Raw genomic sequence first — 23379 nt, 5'->3', positions numbered from 1 at the left:
GAGCTTAACACAAAGCATTTATTTAAAATTAAAGCTATGAAAAACTGGGAAGATTTTCAATGGAGAGCAGTTGAACAGAGGTGGTTCTGGTACTTACACAAGCTTTACCAAAGCATTTGTTCATTTGTTGGCCCCACATCATTCACTACTGCTTGGCAGAGACAGGATGGAAGCAGGAATCCCAACACATCCAGAGTATTCTTGGTTCCTGCAGAGCCATGCTGAACACCTTCACCAGACTAGAAACAGCTGAAGTAGCTTTAGAAGAAGCCAATTGCCCTCAAGGGCAAGGAATGAAAGTTACAGACCTGCCTTTTCCCTATCTGCAGTTTGCAGGGATACAATGTACCTGCTTTACCTCACCAGAATGAACTACAGTGAGTTAGGGTGGAAAGCAGTGGGAAGAGCTTGGCAGCCATGAGTATGATCCTACAGCTGCTTTGGGATCAGTGGATTTAATACCCAGGGTGTTTTTGCAGCAGGAACACTCTGCAGACACCTTCAGTGTGTGCAGAGGGCAAGTGCTCAAGGGAAGGTAAGAGCATCAATTAAGTTCCTGAGGTAAAGCAGGTGGGTGTTACATGATAAACCCAAGGAAACTGTTTCAGTCACATCCCTTGATTAGGCTTGTGATTCTGGAAACAGAGCGTTTAAGTTGGTGGTTTGATACTCACTATGTTCCTCTGTGCCTTCAGGTGTCAGGCAGAAATGCCTGGGCAGAGTTAAGAACATAACACAGCTTTTCACCAGTAACAGGGACCAGCTGCGATCCCAACCCTCACTTTGTATCTTGACAGCCGCTCATCTTCCTTGAGTAGCAGCTCCTTATTTCAGTTCAAATTCTCTTGAAACACGTCTGGAGTGTGAAGAAAAACCCAATACTATGTGCAACATCACTAAGCTTCAGGTGCTGTGGAACCTGGAAAAAGAAACCCCCAGTCCTTGTGGGATAGAGCCAGGGTATTTCTGGTTTGATATTGGTGACATCAGTGTTAGAAATACATTCCAGGATGCTGCTTGGAGACTCCAACTTACTGCCTGAGAACTACTCTTAAAAAGTTACATGGAAGATATTTTAAAATCTGTAAACCTAGCATCAAATGAAGGATAAATTATCTATTTACACTTGTAATCGAATTCAACTCAGGTTTTGTTTATTTATTGCACAACTGTTGTGTGAAATATTTTTCCTTATGCCCTTGGAAGGTGAAAGACAAAACTGTCTTTGCAGGATTCATCAAACTTCTGTACTCACAGAATGCTTTTCTAGTGACTGTTTCATTTTATGTATCTGCTTTACATACGGTAGCCCCTGTTTCAGGGATCATTATCTCAGGCTAAAGCAAGTGCTTTAATCTTTCAGAGCTGGTAATAGAGGCAGGCACTTAGAGCTTAACCACACCACCATCTTCTTCTGAGATGAAGAAGCCTGCAGACTGCAAGACACCAGAGTAATTTCCATGAACTCTCACCAAGCAGGGGCCTTTGTACAATACACATTAGTTGTAGTCCCATTAATTACTTTGATTTGCTGATGTTTGGTCCATCATGATTCCATTGCTGTCTCCAAATCGTTGCTGCTACTGCCGGCCCTGGAGCTGGAAGCCACAGAGTTTGCAGTAGCCAGGATGAGCCTCTCTCTGTTTCCAAAAACTTCATTCACTGCAACACAAACGGGATTGCTTACATATCACTCTCCCAGGGGAAAGAGGAGTACAGCAGGTACAGCCTGGTGAGCACCATGGGATGGAAAGCCTAACCTGGTGTGGTTTCAAAGCTTTTCCCCTCACCCCAAGTAAGGAGTTGAAGCTTAAAGGTTAGAACAATTGCCTGCCTATGATACTTCAATTACAAGCCCTGTTATTTTTCCCCCAGAGCATCTAGAGGTTTCCCTCTGCATCATTCCTGTACCTAAGTACTGTAAAATTGATGAGGTTTGAAGAGCACATCATTGAATTTAAATAATTTATTTCTGGTTTTAGTCTCTGGTTCCCAACAGGCTCTTAAAAGCCTTCTCCAAAAAATCATGCTGCTTAGTTACAGGTATCAATCAAAACCAGTTAGACCAAAACCAGTGCTCACTTTTCTTCCCGTAAGTACTCAAAAAATATGATACCATATCACACCAAGGACATTATGAAAAAATAAAACATAGGTATTATAAGAAATCAGGTGTTAAATCATGTCATGCAGTTCTCCAATTTAAAAAAACTCCACATTTTTTGAAGCTGAAAATGTGACCATACAGCCAGTCTTGGAGTATTGAAAAATACTAACCTACAGTTTTCTGTCAGAGTCACAATACATTACTGAATACAAATACACCCTGCAAGCAAGGGGAGAACCACAACGTTCAAAGAAATGAGAACATTACCTGCAGAGATCTTGCTTATATCCCAAACACGCAGCCCTTCCCGCTCTCCTCCAAAGGCAAACACAAACGGGAAGTCAGGGCAGCAAGCTGCACAGAAGAGAACTCCCTGGCATGGTGGGAGAAAGATAGAAAGAAAGAAAGAAAGAAAGAGAAAGAAGAGAATTTTTTTTAAATTCTCAAATGAATTTGTCACCTGAAAATACTTTCACCAAGCAAGTTTTAACAAGTGTAATCCTAAGTTTCTAAAACTTCTTTTGTAAAGACACAAAATGAAAGTCAAGAGCTACTAATTAGGAACAGTTAATCACATCTTTGTCTTGAATGTCATAGATGCAAGCTGATGCAGCCATAGTTCTACTCAGAGCATTGTATCTGGAATTTGGGTCTGAGGCTTGGAAGCAGTCTGCCAATTCCATGTGGAATATTGCACTATAATGAGAATGATTTAGCCAGAATATACAGATGTTATTAATTTTTCCCTATGAGACGTTAAGTAAAACAAGATTCAAACGACAGAAAAAGAATAAGCAGACATAGTTTATATAAAAAACTTTTTAGAATCAAGAAATAAAAATTACTATACCATTTTCATATCCCTGGAATGGACTAAACTTGGTCTGTCTCCCAGGATATCCCAAATTTTCACATATTTGTCAGCAGATGATGTCACAAGGCACCCTTTTATCTGACTGCTTAGTTGTAGCCCTGGAAGATGAAGAGAGCAACAGCAATCCCCATTTCACAGAGACAAGGATACATTTTGAAGTGAAGACATGAGAACAACCCCAATATTCTCCTCACACTAAACTCCATTCCAGAACAAAGGAGTAAAACATTAATGAAAGTTCCATGCTGCCACTGGTCCCTGTAGTGAGAGCCAAGGGAACCATGCAGGCCTATTTCGCCTCCCAATCCCCTCAGCAGAGATTTGCTTCACATGCCAGATACCACAATTAGTATGCACAACTTACTTGTTAAACAAGGAATCACTACCACCTCAGTCCTACTGACTTAAGGCATCCTTCAGAGGTGCCTTGCCCACTGGGGACAAACAGGACACAGAAGGACACACAGGCAATTTACCTGACACCTCTTCATCGTGAGCTTTCAGAGTAAACAGGGGCTTATCAGAGCGAGCATCCAGGCAGTACACAAAGCCATCGTCTGTGCTTGCCTAAGGAAACCACATTTAAAAAACAAACAGCCACAGTCACTCGCTTGGGGAAAAACTCCAATGAAGTAACACCCACCCTCTGGTAAATCCCTGTGATCTGAGGCAGATGCTTCTCCCTAGGACATGTTACACTGTTCCCAGGCCTGCCTCCCAAAGTCAGACTCCACCCAGCTGGTGCCCAAGCTGTTCTGTGAACCTCAATTATGCTGCGCTGATGACATGAAGTCTTAATCCCATGCAAATTTCTTAAAGTGTATTTTGAAGAGAGTTGCCCCACTAAGCTTGGCCCTCAGGTCAGGCAATGAAATGCAGAGCCTTCAGTCTCTTCACTGTCAGTTCAAAGCTTTTGGAGCCATCGCTGGCTGCATAATAGTTCTGTGCAAAGCTAAGTGTGATTATACCGGAGAGATCCACATCATAAACCCAACAGAGCTGAGCAGCCACTTCTGTTGGCTGTGTGCACACAGCGACAGAGAACTCTACAGCCACTGAGATAATAGAGAAGATTTGTTTTTAAACGCTGTTAAAAAGTTTTATTATAAGAAACTCAGTAAAACCAAGATATTTTTACTTTATACTCTCAGTGGCTGTTGGTCTCTTCTCCCAGGTAGCAAGCAATAGGACAAGAGAACATGGCCTCAAGGTGCACCAGGGTAGTTTAGATTGGACATTAGCAAAAATGTCTTTACTGAAAGGGTCGTCAAGCACTGTTCAGGGAAGTGGTGGAATCCCCACCCCTGGAGGTATTTAAAAGCCATGCATATCAGGCACTTATGGACATGGTTTAGTGGTGGACTTGGCAGTTCTGGGTTAACATTTAGACGCGATCTCAGAGGACTTTTCCGGCCTAAAGGAGTGGATCGCTCCGTACCAGCCGGGAGGACAGTGCCCTCTAGCGCTGACTTGAAACACTGAATTAATATTCAGGATCGCCGTTCTAATGAGCTACTTCTCACCTGCAATTGCTTCATTACATGAAACACAACAGCAACTATGCAAAGGAAAATATATCCGAGCCACTGAACACGGTAACAACATGACTAAGATGCCACCTCTGAAGTGAAAAAGCACCAGCATCAATAGCTTTTCTACTGTCACAGTGAAGATGCCAAGTAAGTAGCTGGTCTAGAGATACTGAAAAAAATACCTAAAAACATCCTCCCCCAGACCACATTTTTATCATAAGCAACACAAACCATCCAAATGTCCATCGGCTCCATTCTGATCCAGAAACATTATGAACACTAAAATACACGTTAAATGACATGGCAACAATCAACCAGAGCAGAAAAGCACGTGCTCACCAAGAAATGACAAGGTGAAAAATGATTCCAAATTACTCTCTCAACCTGACCACTAAAGCGCCACACTCGATGGCTCTCCTGGGGGTTTCTGCAGTCGTACAGCACCGCTGATCTAGGGGACAAAGGGACAGGAAATAAAATTTAAAAAAAAAAAAAAATCAGGGCAGAACACTTTATGGCATAGTTTGTTTTCCCACTGGCATCTACAGAAGCTCCATGTAAACTATAATTAAAATATTAAATGGAAACAACTTCACTACTTAGTCTTCCAATTCAGTAACAGATTAAAATCTTGCAGATAAGCATGGGATTTTTCCATATGCTTCAGAGTTTCATCTTGGTTACCAACAGCCGCTCTATTGAAACTAAGCAGAGCTTGAATTTACTCAATACATAAGATACTTATCACATAGCAGACCATAATTATGCAAATATATAATTTAATTATGAACAGACTTCAGTAAAGTCATGTAATGATGCACTAATTAGGAAATAATTTTGTCATAGATATTCATACATTTTCAAATATGCTTAATAAAAAGAAATAATTTTTAAAAACCCAACAATCTTTACAAATAGTTAAGAGAAACACTCCACAATGGAGAAAGAGTGGATGGGAGTTAGTGGATCCTCTGGGATTCTTTACAGGCACGTGCTCAGCTGGGTGGCTGCAGAATCTGTCCCAGTTCAAAAACCTCTTGGGTGGAAATGCAAGGGAGGAGTGGTCATGTCACTCCAGCACCATCTCACCACAATCAACGTCCTCAGTGTAACCCCCTCCCACTCTATCCTATAATTAAACGTGATGGAGGTTTCCCAGCTCTTTTACCAGACATTTTACACACAGCAGTTTCTTTAACAGTCTGATTTTCAGCCTATGAAGACATCTCCCAATGTTCACTGAATTGCCTGTGGTCCTGCAAGGCTTTGCAGGAAAAATCCACAAGGGCAGTCTATTAGTTTATGGATAGCGCAGTGGTTTAGAAGTGTCCATGGTACCAAAGGGGCAGCAAAAACGATCAGCAGCTGGTTACTGTTTGGACTTAATGCTTCCTTTTATCAAAGGAAGTTGAGAGGCAGGAAAAAGACAGAAGCAGCTTCCTAACAACAGCAAAAGGTCCTCCTGCAATACTTCCACTGCAGCAGATGCAGCAAGAGCGTAACAGAAGCCAGAGAACTCGAAGGCTTGGCTAAAGACTGGCAAGTCTGTGAATTATTTTAACATAAGGACAAAGCCTTAAAAGCAGAATTAAAAAATCAACGTAAGAAAATCATGGTGATAGAACAAAATTTTAAAGTTATCCCATTGAGATGGGAGAACAGAGAGGAAGTTTTCTGGCTGGCAGGACTTACAAGAACTGGCAGCTACAGAGTAGTCCAAGTGTGCAGACACAAACCATTTCCCAGCATCTCCAGGCTGCAATCACAGGAGACAGCCCATTACACTGTGGCTGTGCCTATAGAGGCTGGAAGGAGAGAACTGGGATTTTAATGTGCCTCATGCCTCCACCCTGGCCTTACTGGCTGGCAAAACCTGGGCAAATTTTCACAGGAATAAACAGTGACACATTCCCAATGAAGGAAATGCCATAAGGCCAAATTAAGAAATAAATTCGGTTTGGAGCAAGCAGACACCTGGCACAGAAAATGTCAGTCCAGATGGTTAAAGCATTTGCTACCTCTGAAAAAGAGGTAAGGAAAACCACATCCTGGCCACATACCAACCTGGCTTCCTTGCTGGAAAAAAATAACAGCATTATTCAAACTGGCAGAGTTATAAAAAATAAAAAAAAAGAAAGAAAACACAAGGCTTAACTGAATAGGAATAGCCTCCCTAAGTGCAACGTGTGAAAACATTACCCTGACATACTTATCGAACGATCCAGAAACGAGGGTCTGGGCTTCAAACGGGTGGAATTGCAATGTCTGCACCTAGATAATGCAAGATTTTATATAACACACATAGACAGGAACTTTCTTGGAGCAAAGCACAACCATCCCCTCCCCCAAGCCAGCACACAGTCCTCCCCAAAAAACCCTCTTATTAAGCTACTTGATGCTGAGATTGCTCAAAAAACAGCACAAGAGATGCACATTACTTCAAATAACCCCACCTCGTGAAAACAAGGTATTTTCCAATATAATTTGACTGAACAGAACCCCATGCCCCCTTTCTGCCCTATATATTAATAATAATTTTTAAAAAAAAGCTGGAGGAGGTAAAAGATTATCTGCTTCCCGTTTGGGGAAAAAAGCAGATGTTAAAAAATGAAAATCAGGAGTTTGTCAAGGGCAGTGACTTTGTTAGCAGCAAAATAAGGTTACAGCTGTAACTAGCTTTCACATTTTAATTACTGAGATTAATTTGAGATTAATTCATTTCTGAAGTACCCATCACTATGGTATTTTAGTATCATTTATTTTAAACCTTTTTCACCTAGAACAAACTGTAACTGACACTCATTGTTCCCTTAAGAGAGAGCTACAGTTTGACCTATGCTCAGACATCTATTTTTGCAGCTTATACCAGAAATACTGTATTCCCCACCATTAGGGCTGTCACACAAAAGGTATTTTGAAAACTGTAACAAGTATTTGTTAACTTTCTAAAAGATAAATTAAATAACATTTTTAAAAGCAAATACAGTGCTGTTTGCAAAAGCAACTAATTCATAAATTCAAACAATTCTGCACAGTTAGAAAATTAGAGCATTGTTGTTCTGAGGGTTCACTACCAAGCAGCTAATGAAAAACTGCAGTTACATTTTTCTCTGTATTCTACAGTGGAAGAAACACAGGAATTATTCCATACCTTGTCTGTATGTAGTGTCAGGCTGGCTGCTGGCTTACCCACAGCCATGTCCCACAAAATCACTGTGTTGTCAGCAGAGGCACTTGCTAAAACGTTCCTGAGAATGGATCAAAAATCAGTTTTAAAACTCTTTCTACAGATACAAAAATCCAAAATACACACAGAGCCCAATTCTGAGAACAAGTACACTGTGGTCTATAGATTATTTCTCTCAAGCCTGAGGGATAACTCCCTGAAGGCAATTCTAAATTATAAGTAAAGATTACAAATAGGCTACATTACATTAGTAGAACACTTACAACAATGACAGTTCTGCTTCTATTTCCCCTGGCATTACTTAAAATACCATTTACTCGAAAATTTCTCTAACAAAACAAAGTAATAAAGGCTTTGAAGCACATTCTTTCCTTTGACATTAAATAGTATTTTTAAACATTACCTATGCTACTTCATTCTGTTTGCATATGCAAGCAGCCAAGAGCCTGACAAACCTGTTTGTGAAATATTTTGCTCTCTAATATCTGTTTATACACCTACTGAAGACCCAACACTACGCCCTTTGTGGACTGCTGAAAGTAACCACTAAAATTTCAGTTAGTTTACAAACCCCACATTTCAACTTAAATTTGACCAATTATGTTAAGAACAATAAACACAGCTTAAAACTTTGATCAGAAAAAAAACCAAAAAAAGGTCCCCAAATGCCTGTAAAACACACATTTCAATTCCTACAATCACTTCACTACTCTTAAAATCAGATTTATTACCTCAACATGTTGTTTCTGATTGAAACTGCTCCCCCCTCCCCTTTTTATATTAACCAAGTGTTTCTGACTGAAAGAGTTAACATTCTCCTGGAAATGCTGTTTTCCCAAGCAACGTTACAAGGGAAAGTTAAGAAAATGCATAGTGAAGGCTGTAAGAACATTTCACAGTAACACCACTGTGACCTAAAGGCAGAAGGTTATTTGTAGAGAGCTGTCACAACATGCCTTGCTTAAGAGAGAGAAACAACAATAAAACATTTTATATATAAGCTGCTCCAAAGAGTTCCTTGTTTTGTCCATAAGCTGCCCACTTCAGGGCTGGTTTAATTTCCTGAAAGATCTACCAGTACCAATGAATTTGTAACTCAGCACATTACAGAATTATGCATTTTGAACTATTGAAGCCATATTTTTTTTTTAATACTTGTCTCTATATTATCACCAGACAACCATTCCTAGGTACATGAAAGCTACTCTTTTGGAAGAGTGATGGACAGATCACTGTGCACACTCTGTGCATACCTGTGTAATTTAAAAACAACAGACACTACCCTGTAAATTAAGAGTGCAATTTATATACATTTACTGAGATCTGTGTGGGTGTTTTTTTCATCAGTATCTAGATAAGAAAGCATTACAAGTGAAGGCTCACACCTGCTCATCAGAATATGCAGTTGACTGTGTACCTCTTCAAAGGCAGAGGCACTTATGACAGCAGGAAAATAAATTAAAAAAAAAAAAACCAGCCTGTGTCTGACTGAAGCAGTTTCAAGACCCCTGCTGAGGATCCTCTGACAGATGAACTGTTAACAACCACTTAAGTGCTAAAAAACCAGCAGCATCTTTACTTCAGTCAGCACATTGTCCTTGACCTCTGCCCCAAGATGGGCCAGCCTTGTCTTGCTTCAATAGCAGCACTTCATTTCTAGTTCATTCAGGCCACAGGGAATTTCTCTGCCTAGAGGCTTGAGGCATTTCTGTAACTGTGCTATTAGGGCTTTTACACTCTCTTTTCTGTTCACAGCTTTGGGGCAAAAGCCAGAAGGAAAAAAAACAGAATAGCAAGGACTTCCTTCTATAAATCTACTTGTCTCTGTTGAAAGGTGGTTTAGGCCACTGGCAGATCAGCATAGCTCAGGGCAGCCCTTCTGCTTCTCCAGTTTGAACAAGTGAAAAGCAGACAATTTATCAAATGGTTCACACCCACCTTTGCCCTGCCTTCATCTGGACAACCTGCAAATCGAAAGTGACCTGCAGCAATAAGTACTTAAAAAAAAAATTCTAAATCAAGAGCTCTAGTGAAAAAACCAGGGGTGTATTTTTAAGAATGCATTAATTTCAGCAGTGCTTTCACGTTTTTGGATTTTGTGTGAAAATTGTATGCCTAATTAAGACTGCAATTTTGTAATATCCACTGTTATTCAAGTATTCTTTTACCTGCTTTGTTTATTCCATGAAAGATCGAGCACAGCATCAGTATGTCCTTCCACAGTCCCTTCTGAAGATAAACTCTGTACACACAAATGACATAAACAGACTTTGGAAAATTACAGCTTCAATGCAAATCAAGCATTAGTCCACATTAGTATGAATTCCCTAAAGCCTTCACAAACAACTTCATATTAAATTACTCTCACTTGCTGCAACACAGCTTTTGAGAGAACTCTCTCTGCGCCACCTGCACCCTGCCTCCTACCCCAGACTGCAGATTGCTCCAGCTGCTGGGTTTACAGAACTGGTTACTCCCTTCAGGCTAGTAAAAGAAACCTCATTATTTCCAGCTAATGTGCAACTTCTTCAGCTTCTTTCTAAGCACTCCTGGCAGTTCCCTCTCTCTCCTCCCAATTAACTGAGCTTTGGGTCCTTGTAACTGCCAGTTCCTGCAACTTCTAATTTTAAATAGTTGAGATTCAAAGTTTACTGGGACACCACCCCATTCCTGTTCTGCTCTTAATTCCAGGCTTTAGTTATTTAGAGAACAATTAGCATTTCAAATATTGTAGGGTGGAAAAAAAAGGCATTATCCCTGCTCTAAATCTCCTCCATCCCACCAGGTAAACAATTTTGCAACACCTACTTTCTTTCCTTTCTTTTTCTTCTTTTTCTCTTTCTTGCCTCCAAGAGAAAAGACTGGTTCCAAGGATTCTACTACATCAAGGTCCCAAATGTCAATGACTGGGGTCATGTTACCCACTGCAACATAATTTCCTACAAACAAAAACCCAAATGCAACCACATTTATTTAGTTATGAAACAGCATATTTGGCAACCCAGCTGTTGCTTATTTCTTTGGTTAAGTAAAACTTGTGTGCCACAGTCTTCTATTTGAACATATTTATGTTTATAACTGGTAAGGAGCAACTTAAAAATATCAGCTGACAGAAGATGTTGACAGAAAAAAATTTGCTTGCTCTCCTTCCCCTTCAGTACAAGTAACTATTCAAATAAGCTGTATAAAGTTGCATGTTTAGTTTGTTTTTAAAGGAAAAAACAAACCAAAACTAAACCACATCCCCCTGTACTATGGAAAAAAAAAAGTGTCTGTGAAACACAGGAAAAATGTTACTAAATACATAAATATATAAAATTTTGCTACAGTTTACATTTCATTAACAGCATTGGACATAAAGAGATGGAACAAAAGCAACCTTTCATTTGCAAACAGAAAATAAAGCAATTTTAGAGATTGCTCTGGTCTGCTAACTGTTTCTAATAAAATCAGTATTTTAGTAAAATCATGTTACAGCAGCATGACTAAGATGACTGTATCACCAAGCAAAAATACCTAATATTCACATCTTCGTTATCTCAAGTCAGTATTATCTTGATATAACATCTTGATTTTATTTCTCTTTGTACCACAGGAAGAAATTATTTAGTGACAACATTACACTTATATGCTTTTCAAGCAAAAATTCTTTAACTGGACACTTAGAGTATCCTTTGTAATTTACCTGTTGATTCATCTGGACTAGGATCAAAATTCAACCACTCCAGACTCAGAGGGTAAGCAGGCAAGATAATGTCATGATGTACATAAAATGAGTCCTCTTCATGATTATAAACTGAAAAATAATTAAAGTTATGCAAGACATCGGTGAAGAGGGAAAGCAAACAACTCTAAACAGGTCACTTTACAAAAGGCAGTTGTGGCAAGAACTAAATTGTCAAGGAGATGTAGAAGGTAAATTCACAGAGTGTTCAGAGTTTTACAGCAGAGGCCAGACCCTCCAGGTACAAATGTCATACTGCAGAGAATTACACAAAATAAACATTCTCCCGTGTTCTTCAGCTAAAGAAGTGACAAGTTCAGTAAAGGTTCGATACTTTATCCCCAGCATACCAAACCACTTTGTTGGTAAGGTCTCTTCATAATACATGCTCCACATCCAGCACTTTCTACATCAGGATACATTCATTTCACAGGATTAGCAATTTAAAAAATTACTCCATATTAAATTGAAGGGAAAACGAAGATAAAAGGACAAACCAGAGGAAGGTGAAGAGGTCAGAAGGACTTACCTTTAGCAGGTGGTAACTGAGATACAGGAAAAGTTTGGTAAAGCAGCCATATACTAAACACAAATTCCCTGCAGCCAGCTATTTTTCTCCTTATAATAAAATAATTTACCAATTGGACAGCAGAGAAAACCTGTTCATTATTTTAATGACATCTTACTGTCACACACAAAATCACAGTGCTACTTCTAAGTGCATGTGACAGATGTTCAGATACTAACGGAAGTCTCCAGTTAAATAAGTTGTCTTAGTAATCAACTAAGACAAGGTTACGCAATTTTAGAAACTGCAGAAGCCTTTGCTATTGTTTTGTAAGTTTATATTGGGTATAAACTTACAGTTAATAAAATTTGTAAACCCCTCCAGACACAGAAAATGCCACATGCTGGTATCTGAAGAGATGCTTTCACACATTTTGGTAATGTTGGTTGGTTAAAATGAAATACTTTGCCTACAGAAACATGGACCACAGCACAAGCAGCCAGAAACATTCCCAAAAAGAACCACAGTAAGAAAAGATGGTAATTTCAGCACATTCAGTAGTATTCATTGGCTGCAACAGAAAAATCTTTTACACAGCAAAATTAAACCTACGGCTAGAACAAGCAGTATTCAGGCCCTATCTCTTCTAAACCATGATGGTAAGGGCGCTGGTTCTTTTAGTCCTAGCAGTGGGAAGCCCATTTAAAGAAGCAAGGAGAAAGCTAAAGAAAAAACCCCAAAACAACAAACCACTAGAGGATGCTTGCAGGATATGGAAAGCAAGACCAGAATGAAGAGTGTTATGTTCAGAGAATAAAAATGCCATAGTATTTTCTAAATGTTTTAAGAAATGAAATAAGGAAAGGACTTGCTATGCAGGCTGAAAGAGGCAAGCTATCCTTTATATGTTATTTATCCTAAGTAACAGCACAGCACAGCAAATACTGCAGCCCTGGAAAGCAGCTAAAGCACCATGACGTGGAAAAGGACAAAACACAAGGCAGAAGGGGAGAAAAATCCTTCCCAAAACCAGCCCACTCCCTCTTCAACACAGCCACATGGCACATGCTAGGCAAGACATTCCCCATGTTCACTGTAAAGAACAAACCCTATTTTACTCACCATGGACCTCCAAACTACAGCAGTCTTTATCAACTCTGCCACAAAGGACAAGATTGTCACTGGGCTTAATCAAGAAGTCCTCCTGTTCATATTGCTCCTGAACAGCAAAAAGGAGAGGACAAGGGCCGTGAAGCACTGCACATAAAAAACCAAAACTACACATGTTCAAAAGGTGGAATCAGTAAATTTGAACCACAACTGAACACTCAAAATCCAACACCTCGATGCCCACCCACCTAAAACCATCTTACGGTGCTAAACAGAGAAAGGCAGGAACCAGACCTGATCCTGGGGAGAGTAAATAGTCATTAAATTAGATTGAAGGACTTTTATGTGAACCTAGGTGGATTTGTAGGTGTTTAATTATCAAAAATGAAACCATATTTCAAGGCTATCATGATACACCTGATTGCTGAAAAGAAAATCATCACCAGGAGCCCACAAAGGTTATTTCCCTTGTGCTCCTGTGCCTTGACCACTTACATAATATAACAGCATTTTACCCAATAACGATGCTGCAGCTGCTCCTCACATACAGGAAATAATTCCACTGTCTACTTCCTGGAAAATAGTTCCCAAGAAGGGCTGCCTACAGCTCTGCTGGGCATTCAGCTGTACCAGAACAGATGTAACCTCTCATCTAATTTTCACTGTTAATGAGGAGTGGAAGGAACTTGGGAATTTTTGTTAGTGAAAAATTAAGAACTGTCCATAAGTCAATAATCTTATGCAGAGCACCATCCTTCCAATCTGCAACACATACAAGACTTTTCGGACTTCTCATTGCAAGCTTTTTATTTCTTTTTTATTCACTTCAAGCATACTTCAACATTTGAATTCAATCAAGTCCTGCAATTCTCTGAATTAACTTAAGGTTATACAATACTTAGTCTTCAACAGTTCCAGTAGCAAATACCAAAAGACAACAGAAAATTCACGCTGAGGAACTTTCAGAATTTGGGGAAAGAACTTGAGCATAGGAAGAAGGGCTTGAGAAAAAGGTGTTCATTTTCTGTATATCTACAAACCCAGCTTCTGCAAAGATGCTCCCCATCTCATAGCGGAAACTAATACAGATAGAAGCAGCCAACAACACAGTATTTTATATATATATACACATATCTATATATACATATATATAAGGACATATATATAAAATGCTGTCCATCTAGGCTTAATGGAGGGGTATTTCCTCATGCCAAATCCTTAATTTGACACATTGCCTGAGTCCACCTTAGCCTGATTTTTTAACACAAACTGGTGGAAGGTGCAAGACTCTTGCAATCAGGGAAATTTTCTAATTTTGGCCACTAGTGGCTTGAGACTTGTTATTTCTTCAAGTGTTTTCTGTGTCCTACTAGGCAGGTGAAAAACCTCTCCATGTACAGAAGTGCATGGTTTAAGTAAAGGAGCCAGTTCACCTTAACCTCCCACTTAAATGCAAAAGGGACAGAAAGAAGGAACTGCACAAAGACCACTCCTTAAAAGAAAAGAGCACCATCCAATAAAAAATCTGGCACACCTTTGAAAAAGGACTGCAAGCACTTACACACCTCGAGGCAGAGTGGAAAATTTAACTGATTTTTAAGTTTATGCTTTTTAAGGTATTTAACATTCTTTAAGTACTTACAGTGGTTTTTAGAGTGATGTAAGGATCGTTTTCATTGCTCCCATATACTGCCAGAGTTGCCAAAGAGTCTCCAAGTTTTAAAACACCTGGATGGGAATTTCAGAACGTTTTTTATACATGTCAGTAACAGGCAAAGTTAGAAACTCCTGTACCAATACCTGTGTTACCTGTATAGCAAAATATCAGGAGTGAGCTAAATGGACTTCCAAGTTCCAAACCTCAGTGAGATAAATTGCTTTCAGGGACTTCTGCTGCTCTGCTCCAGCACTACAGCAGATACAGTGACCTTTCCAACATGCTCTTGGTTCTTGTGTCAGGGAGGGGGACACTGAACTGCTTCCCTCACTAAATGACTTCCCAGGATAGGACAAGCAAATGTGAATTTCCAGCATCTGAAACTTAACACTGTCTAGCTTTAGGATATTAAGGTCTTAAGTACGACAAGAAGTGGAAAGCTTCTTCACTTACACTCTGCACATCTGACACACAGATTTTTCTTACCCGTGTATTCCTCCTCATCGTAATTGTCCAAATCGTACTCATCCAGTTCATGATCAGACAGCTCCTCATTGTTTTGGGAAGACTTAGTGCTGCTGCCAGGAACGGGTGCATTTGTGTCATGTGCTGTCTGGCTTTCACCACTGTCACCAGCAGCATCCCTGTGGAAAGATACACAGCCCTGAGAAGACACGCAGAATGCTTCCACAGTGCTGCTGCAGCACGCAGTTCTAGCTGCTCACATGGGTGTCAAGTCTTTACGCCAAAAATTTCCAAATCCATTCACTCCTTCTGTATCTTTTCTCAAAATACAAGGCACCCAGAGAAAGTTATTCCTTGAAAGTTGTTGTGACAAAATGTGGCATAAGTTTTCCTCAACAAGGTAAATGGTGTGTCTAAGTCCCTTTCTCTTACAGGTTTTTTGTGGATATAATGCTCTCTGCCTCACTTCTGTGCATTCACGTGTCCATGTCATTCCTTCCTTTTTTCCCTCATTCACAGGCACTGTCACACGTGAGGATTTCTACACTTCTTCAAGCTTTTTAAGACCTCATTTCCTCATACTTCCCATACTTAAGTGAAGTAAAAATAATATAGAATTCATTAGATAAGGACATACTGTGAATTATTCTTATGGGGTAAACGATGCAACATCTAAATAAACTCAGAACTTTGTGGCAACAATTCTGCATGCAAGGAGTTCAAGACATTAAACAATGTACATTAAGCACTGGCTGAGAAGCTAACAAAAGAGCCAAGGTGTCCCAAGGGAGCATGCTCCACAGGAACTCATCCCTCATGAACACACTGTATTTCTGTCCTTCGGCCCGCAAAATTCCCAAGCGGTAACGAGCCAAGGCAGTTCTCAGATACAGTTTCTAAATTAAATAGCAGAAACCTAATTTTCCTGATTTGCTCAGTAAAATAAACACTTCACATTAACAACATAACTAGAGACAAGTAGCAAGATAATTAAATAAAATAACTAAATCCAAGTTTGATTTGTGATCTTTGCACAGGGAAAAAAGTGAAGTGTTGCAAAAAATTCTACAAAGTACAACAAATTATAAATAGATCAGTTGTTTCAGATGGTCTTCAAATTTCCATCCTGAAGTTTTACAGAATGCATAAAAAACAACACCTCAAATCCTTCCATGCTTTTGAAATTGCAAAAGAAAGGAAATCACTCAAAACTCCAAAAGTTTACACATAGAAAGGGGAAACAAGTCCACAGAAAACAGGAACATTAATCAGTTAAGTAAATAACATAAAGTGAGAATCTTCCAAGTGTTTAAGATAATTTTCAAACCATTAAATAATCAAAACCAGAAAAAAAAACAGAATAAAATACATTCTGGGATGATACACTCCATTCAGCAAGAGTGTCACTGATACATCCAACAGAAATGGGGTGGATAATACTCATCCAACTACAAAAACTTTTTCTGCTACCTGTTGCATCTGTTCAACCACACACACCGTGGCACAACCACACACCCTACACAGCCAAAACACTCAGAAGCCTTAATCTATGAACAGATCTATCAGAAAAAGCCCAGAAGATGAAGTGAGATCCCAATCCCTTATTTTTTCTAGACCAAAGAGAGACTTTCTTTCTTGTCTTCTGCAGATCGTTTTTCCTGAATATGTCACTTATGGTTTTTGTAAATACATTCTTCTTAAAAGCAGAGTGACAAAACTTAACACAGCTACATAACTAAGGGCTCTCAGTGCTGAGGGGAGAGCTGTGATGTCTCTAGTTTTACCCGTGAACCATAAACACACCCCTGAGTGATGTTTTGCCCTTTTTACCAAAGCACAAATACCACATCACTCTGATCTCCACCGTGGCCTCCAGACCTAGAATGTCCTGTCCCACCCTCAGCACCACCTTTTCCCAGTCAGTTTGGGACTCTCATCTCGGTTTGCCACGTCTCCAAAGCATCCACGGGTACAAACCCAGTGCCTTAATTCTCACTGTAGGCGGGAACAGCAGCTCCAGAGAGCGCCAGGCTCCGAAATGCTGCTCCAGCCTGACCGCCCGCAGCTGACACCTGAGGAACCCCATGGGAACGCAACCGTGTTGTCATGGCCACGACGACGGCAGGATCGGCTCCATCCGATGTTCCCCCGCTCGCCCCCCGGACCGCCCACCCTCCCGGAAGCCAGGCTCCCTCGGCACGGGGAGCTCCAGGAGGAGCTCCAGGAGGAGTCCCAGGAGGAGTCCCAGGAGGAGCTCCAGGAGGAACTCGTGCTGGCTGCTGCCGGTCTCCGCTCCTCGCTGCTGCTCCCCGGGCCGCTCCTGGAGCCCCCGGCCTGCGCTTCCCCCGCGCCCGGGACGCCCCCTCCCCTCCATAGCTCTGTGAGCGGCCGGGCCCGGGGGGCTCCAGCCGCGTACCAGCAGAGCCCGGAGACGCGGCGCGTCCCTCCCGCTGCCCCGGCTCACCCCAGCCTTTCCTGCGCCTCCTCGATGAGACCCTTCAGCTCCTCCTCGCTGAGCTGCACCTGCGGGGCGGACACAGAGGGGTGAAGGCGGCTGCGGGGGCGGGCGGGGGTCCCTCAGCGCGATCCCAGCCCCGGCCCCACCTTGTCGGGCGTCTCCTTGGCCACGCCGCGCCGCACCCAGGCGGCGCAGGGCACCGGGCAGCTCATGGCGGCAGCGCCCCGCTCACCGCCACACGTGCGAGCGGCCGGGCGCGCCCGAGTGACGTCACGAGAGCAGGGCCCGCCCGCAGCGCCGAGGAGCGGCGGAGGAGGCGGGACCGCCGCGTGACGTCATCCCCGGGCGCCGGGGCGAGCCCACGCGGATGGGGCGGGGCCTGCAGGGGCGGGGCCGGGCGCTGTCGCCTCACGGGGATGGGGCGCTGGCACCGCCCCGTACCCGGGATTCGCGCAGATCCGCGGCATCAGTTAGGTTGGAATAAAGCCTTGGAGATCACCGAGTACAACCTTCAAGCCCTCCGCTCCCTGCACTGGGTCACGGCCTCCCTCACGCGCTGGGAGAGACCTGCCCTGCCCGCTGTTCACTTCCACTGAAATATCCCAGCGGCAACCCACCGAAATGAGAAGTTTAGGAAGGCCTTTTTTGTTACTGGTCCCTAAATCTTATCCAACGAAAAGAGACCAGTGCACAGAGTCAATGGCAACAGGGAGGTGCAGGGAGTCGTGAGGGCCCGGCGTCTCCTCAGGAGCGGCTGCTTTTTGCCCTCCTACACGAGGTAACTCATTAAATCAGAGGAAATGGATAAAATGCCAGCTGGAATGTACAGGAAGGTACTCTTATTAACATGCAGAAATCACTGCTGTTTCCATCACTGGAATCTTGATTCAGTGCAGAGTACACGGATGGGAAGCTGAGGTAGGGGAACGAGCGTTTCTCAACTCGGCAGATGAACTTCATCTTGGCAGATCAAATGGCCTTGTTACTCCATCCACATGTCACTAGACAACACCACTGTGGCATTTTCATTATTTTTTATCCTGATTCTTCTGTGGTTCTGGCATGAGAGACAAATAAAAATCTGTCAAAATACTACTACTTCTTCACTACCCCGTTCATTTCACCAGTATGCTGTGTTTTGTCCTAATGTAGACATAAACATACCAAGGCCAAAGTTGTTTCCTTCTAGCTCTTCCTTGTAGCACCCTGTGACATGGACATCCTAGTCCTAACTGCAATCCTGCATTTTGGCATGCTTGCCTTTTTGCTGGGCTGTATTTGCTTTGCTGGCCATCTTCTCTTAACAGTGTTCAAGAAATCCTTGTTCTCCCACGCGTGAATCGGCTGCAGTTTGACTGTCAGTCTTCCTCCAGATTCTGAGGGAAGTTTTGTGAAAGTGGCTGCTATTCTCAAAGGACAGGCAGAGGGGAGTTTTATGCAGCCAAGAGGAAGAAAGCCAGGTTACTTACCAGTGGCTGTGGTTCCTGGGTATGTTTGGGGGTTTTTTCAGATGTATACATTTACAGAGTGGAGGTTTGCAGAACAAAGTGGAGCCAGACTTGTTTTTACTGAAGCCATACCCAGAGGGGGCACACATGCTCTACCTTCCGTCCCACCGTGTACATAATAATCACAAGATAGCAGTGCACTGTGGGGAGGCTCAACAGCAGAAGTACCTAAGAAAATATAGCTGGAAAATGAGGAAGGAAGGGAAATAGGAAGCAATTGTGCATGATGGATATTATAGCTTAGAGAACTGCACTTAGTAGCAATGATTTTTCTTCTGAGACCCAGTCCATAAATGCTGGGTGATTCCAATACCTCTCTCTGTCACACACTTGCTGGGGATGTGCAACTGTTTTTTTTTTTTCCAAAGAAAGACCATTCTGTTAAATATATTAGTGTTCCACGGTGCCTTGACAATCACAGAGATGTAGCTGAAAGAGTGGTGCCCCAGGCAGAAAGCTCCCTGCAGACAGAGCCAAGATCCAGTGCAGCCCAGCACACCTACACCAAGCAATCACCCAGCATGGCTTGTGGGACAGAACACACCAATAAAAAATGGTCTTCTTGGTGTTCAGTGTCCAAAGATGGCTCAGCCGCAGAATTGGGAAGATTAGAAAATAAAGCAGATGTTAATTTCTTCATTTGGATGGAATTCTGACACCACTGGAGGAATTTTGGGATGAGCTTAAAGAGCTCTCCTAATTGGGAATGAGGCTGTACAGCTGACAGTCTCTGAATCTCTGCTAGGTGGAAGAAATGGCCATGAAGAAAAGTATATGCAGCAGCAGACAAGGACTCAAATGGCTGTCCCAGGAAGGGTGTGAGGACCAAGCTCAGATCCTGTGGAAATAAAAGAATTGTCATCAGACATTTTCCTGACACAGCCTGTTCTGGACTGGCCTTGGGCCTTTCCTAAAAACAATCTTCCGAAAGGATTCAGCTCCACTCCCCTGGCCCCAGTCAGAAGTCAGACACAGCAATGCGTGAATCTCTTAGACCCATTTCTTAACCTCTAATGAGGAGAGCTGAGATTCTTTTTATCCCAGTGAACATCCATAAAGGAAGGCAAGACTTGACAACAGCAATTTTCATTGTTTCAGTTTAGTCGCTGGTTCTGGTGTCAGAAATTTCTGCCTGGCTGAAGTGAAAAGCACTAAAACATCATCCCTGTGTCTGGACCTGTATTTGAGCCATCCTGACCAACTGCTTTTCACCCAAGGATACAAGTGCTGGATAGTTCTCATCAGCAGGAAGTGTGCGCCTGTATCGTCTTGTTCCAGGTGGTGTCACAACATTCAGAAGGGTTCAGCTGGATTAGGTTATCCAGCTAAGCAAAGCAAACTTCTGTTCTGGAGTGGATTTACCAGGTGAAGAAAAGGGAATCAGAGGGAAAAGTCAATGGCTCCTTCAAAGGTAAGGTTCAGCTTCTTCTTTAGGGGACATGTCAAGGTGCCCAGAGAGCACCCAGAGTATTCTTCTTCACAGAAAGTCAGATGGAAGAGAGGAGAGCTGGTTAAAGAAGGAGTGATGTTGAAACAGCTGGTTCCAGCAGGCTCTCCAATAACTACTGGAAAACTTAGAGAGCTCCAGTGTCTAAGGTTCTGCAGGGACCTTGATATACCTTGAGTCATGAAACTCTCAGAGACACTGTAAACATCTCTAGTATGACAGCTGGAAGGTACAAGGCCAGGGGAACATTCACTGTGCAAACCATACAGGCTGCAGGCAAGAAAACAAAGAGGATTTTACATGTTTCAGAAGTTATGCTGTAGGCCTCAGTTGTGGTTAAGCTGACCTCTTCAGATGAAAAAAGGGGAAAGTGAACAATACACTGGCATCTCACTCATTTTTTTCCTGTTTTCTCAAATGATCTGCAAAATACCAATGTTGCAGTCCCAGGGATGCTAAACAGCTACAAGCAGTCACATAATAAAGAAATCCTCTAACTTAGGAAAGAAAGAAGGAAAGGAAAGAAGGAAAGAAGGAAAGAAGGAAAGAAGGAAAGAAGGAAAGAAGGAAAGAAGGAAAGAAGGAAAGAAGGAAAGAAGGAAAGAAGGAAGTACTTAAGAGTGACTTTGAAACACCAATGGCAGCCATCTAAGTCCTCAAGGTTACCTTTTGATTTTCCATTTGTATTCCCAGTGTGTTTCTGTGAAACACAGAGCACGAATAGGGGGAGGAAACCAAAGAACTATCAGCTCTCAGTAAGCAACATCTCGTCAAGAGAAATGACATACCCTGTTTGCACACTGCAGCATAGCCTGGAGGGAAGAACTCTTGAACTGATAGCTAGGCAGAAAGTTAAGTTTTCAGGTAGTTAAAACAAGGCTGCTTTGGTTTTCTTTCATCCAGGATCTCCTTAAGGAGTTCTCTGTGAGAACACAAACCTCCTCACTTTGAAAGATAAAACATCCTTGTGTTAAGGCATATTCTCCCAGATCTCACTTACTGCTTTTGGTACTCTCTGTTTATCTTTATGGAATAAATGAGGTCTATCACTTATCTCTTAGCTACATCTAATAAGTGTGATCTCAATGTGAGCCAGATACATGTGAAAGACATTAAAACCTCATTGGGACACAGTAACTGCATTATCAGAGATGAAAGCTTATGGAGCAGCTGCTTCCCCAAAATGTGTGCTAGAGAGTTTGGGAATGAGAATCCCATCATCCCTGAAATGATTGCTGTCAGATGGATACCTTAGAACACCCGAGGACTTGCATCTCTCCACCACCACGGGAGCAATGGGGACATCAGGGCCAGTGTTTGTCTCAGTGGTGTCACATCTTTATCTCCTCCATGTCTAAGTGTGTTGCTCAGTACTGGATGCTTCAAAAACTCGTTATTACAGGAGGTCACTACAACTTCTTACACAAGCCACTGGCTAGTAGAGCAGAGGGGCTGATAAACTCTAGGAAGGTAGCCAGGCGGTAGGGTTGTGCTGGGAATGGTGGCCTCCCAGCCTGTGAGGATGTGTGCACGGGTTCTCAGACATCCTCTCCTTTGCAGCTTTACATCTTCATAGCAAAGCTTAGAGACAGCCAGCCCACACGCTTACTCTAGAATGTTTTCCTTGAAAGACTCACTGGACAAAATAAAAGCCATTGAAGAAATGTTCATTAAAATATAAGGCTCTGTCAACATAGAAAAATTTAGCTGATACCACTACACACCTAGAAATATGTCTGTATAAGCCATTATGCAGATTTAGGGAAAAAATATTTCTGAGTGGTTTAAATGTTATTTCTACATAGTCAAACTGAGACACACCATGGCCTTTTTTAAGTTATACACATGCTTCTGCTGCTGATTCCATCAACAGATCTACATCAAGCACTTGTGGCAATGCTTTAGCCTCGGGACAAAACCTGGGCCCCTCTAGGTGAGCTCTACTTTGTAGCAGGGAGGGTTTAGACATCCCTGTCGATTCCTGCCCTGTGGAAACACAGCATGGGCAAGACTGTCCTAAAGCTTAATTAGCCCAGTGAACGTGTGCCACAGCCTTCAGTCTCTGCAGAAAACCTCAAGAACACAAACGGGAATGGAATGCAGAAAAAACATGGATAAGTTTACAGAGAACCCAGAAGAATGGTGTGAACATTTCTGGCTGAACTTCACTATTTTGCTCAGTGAAGAGTTAACTGAAATGCCCAGAAAGAACAGTTTTAAATTGTTTCCGTATCAGTGGTTGGGAAGGGAGACAAATCATTCCAGTTTGCTACATGTGAAACTTACTTTGTTTTCTTCCAGATACTGGGGAGGCAGGCAAGGGGGCCTACATCTCCTACAGAATTTGGACAACTGCAGCATTCCCTATGAGCTACTTTTCAAACTCTGCTCCTGGACAGCCGAGTTTGCAAAACCTAAAAGCACCTGAGAGAGCCACCACAGGTCTGGGCAGTCACCCAGCCTGTGTGAGTGGTGTCTCACTCCCACAATTCATGTACAGGACATAAAAGGATGTTACCCTCTTTTGCCTCCTGAACCAACCTGTTCCTTAATAGTCTGGAGAAAGATTCTAATTACAAAGAAACAACTTGATTCCTAATCCACTAAAACATACGAGACAGAATACACTGGAAATTCATTTAAAGAGTAAAAAAGTAAAACAAAAATGCTAAACCAAAAGTATTTTTAAAACCTGATTTTCACACTCATGCCAAAGTTAATCAAGTCCCTCTGTTTATACCTGACTTCTCTTTGAAATGCCCATTTCCAACTTATTTGTATGCACTTGCAGTAATGCTGGAT

General features: G+C 42.0%; 1 protein-coding gene across 1 annotated transcript; it reads right to left on the bottom strand.

The window, feature by feature from the left end:
* PWP1 (PWP1 homolog, endonuclein) lies at positions 1–17894 on the bottom strand. Its single transcript, XM_042050629.1, has 15 exons — positions 17769–17894; positions 17629–17687; positions 15186–15343; positions 14685–14770; positions 13055–13151; positions 11386–11496; positions 10509–10639; positions 9869–9942; positions 7665–7761; positions 6723–6784; positions 4853–4964; positions 3458–3548; positions 2958–3079; positions 2375–2480; positions 1–1662 (listed from the first exon to the last, which is right to left on the bottom strand). The coding sequence occupies exons 1-15, from the start codon at positions 17832–17834 to the stop codon at positions 1547–1549; spliced, it is 1488 nt and encodes a 495-aa protein (XP_041906563.1). The 5' UTR covers positions 17835–17894; the 3' UTR covers positions 1–1546.
* Between the last annotated feature and the right edge of the window lie 5485 nt (positions 17895–23379).

Source organism: Corvus kubaryi, unplaced genomic scaffold, assembly GCF_017639235.1.
Source record: "Corvus kubaryi isolate FWS band 111438036 unplaced genomic scaffold, C.kubaryi_AGA036_p1.0 74, whole genome shotgun sequence".
Taxonomy (NCBI): domain Eukaryota; kingdom Metazoa; phylum Chordata; class Aves; order Passeriformes; family Corvidae; genus Corvus; species Corvus kubaryi.
The sequence above is the reverse complement of the archived record's forward strand: the minus strand, read 5'-3'. Positions and strand labels throughout refer to the sequence as shown.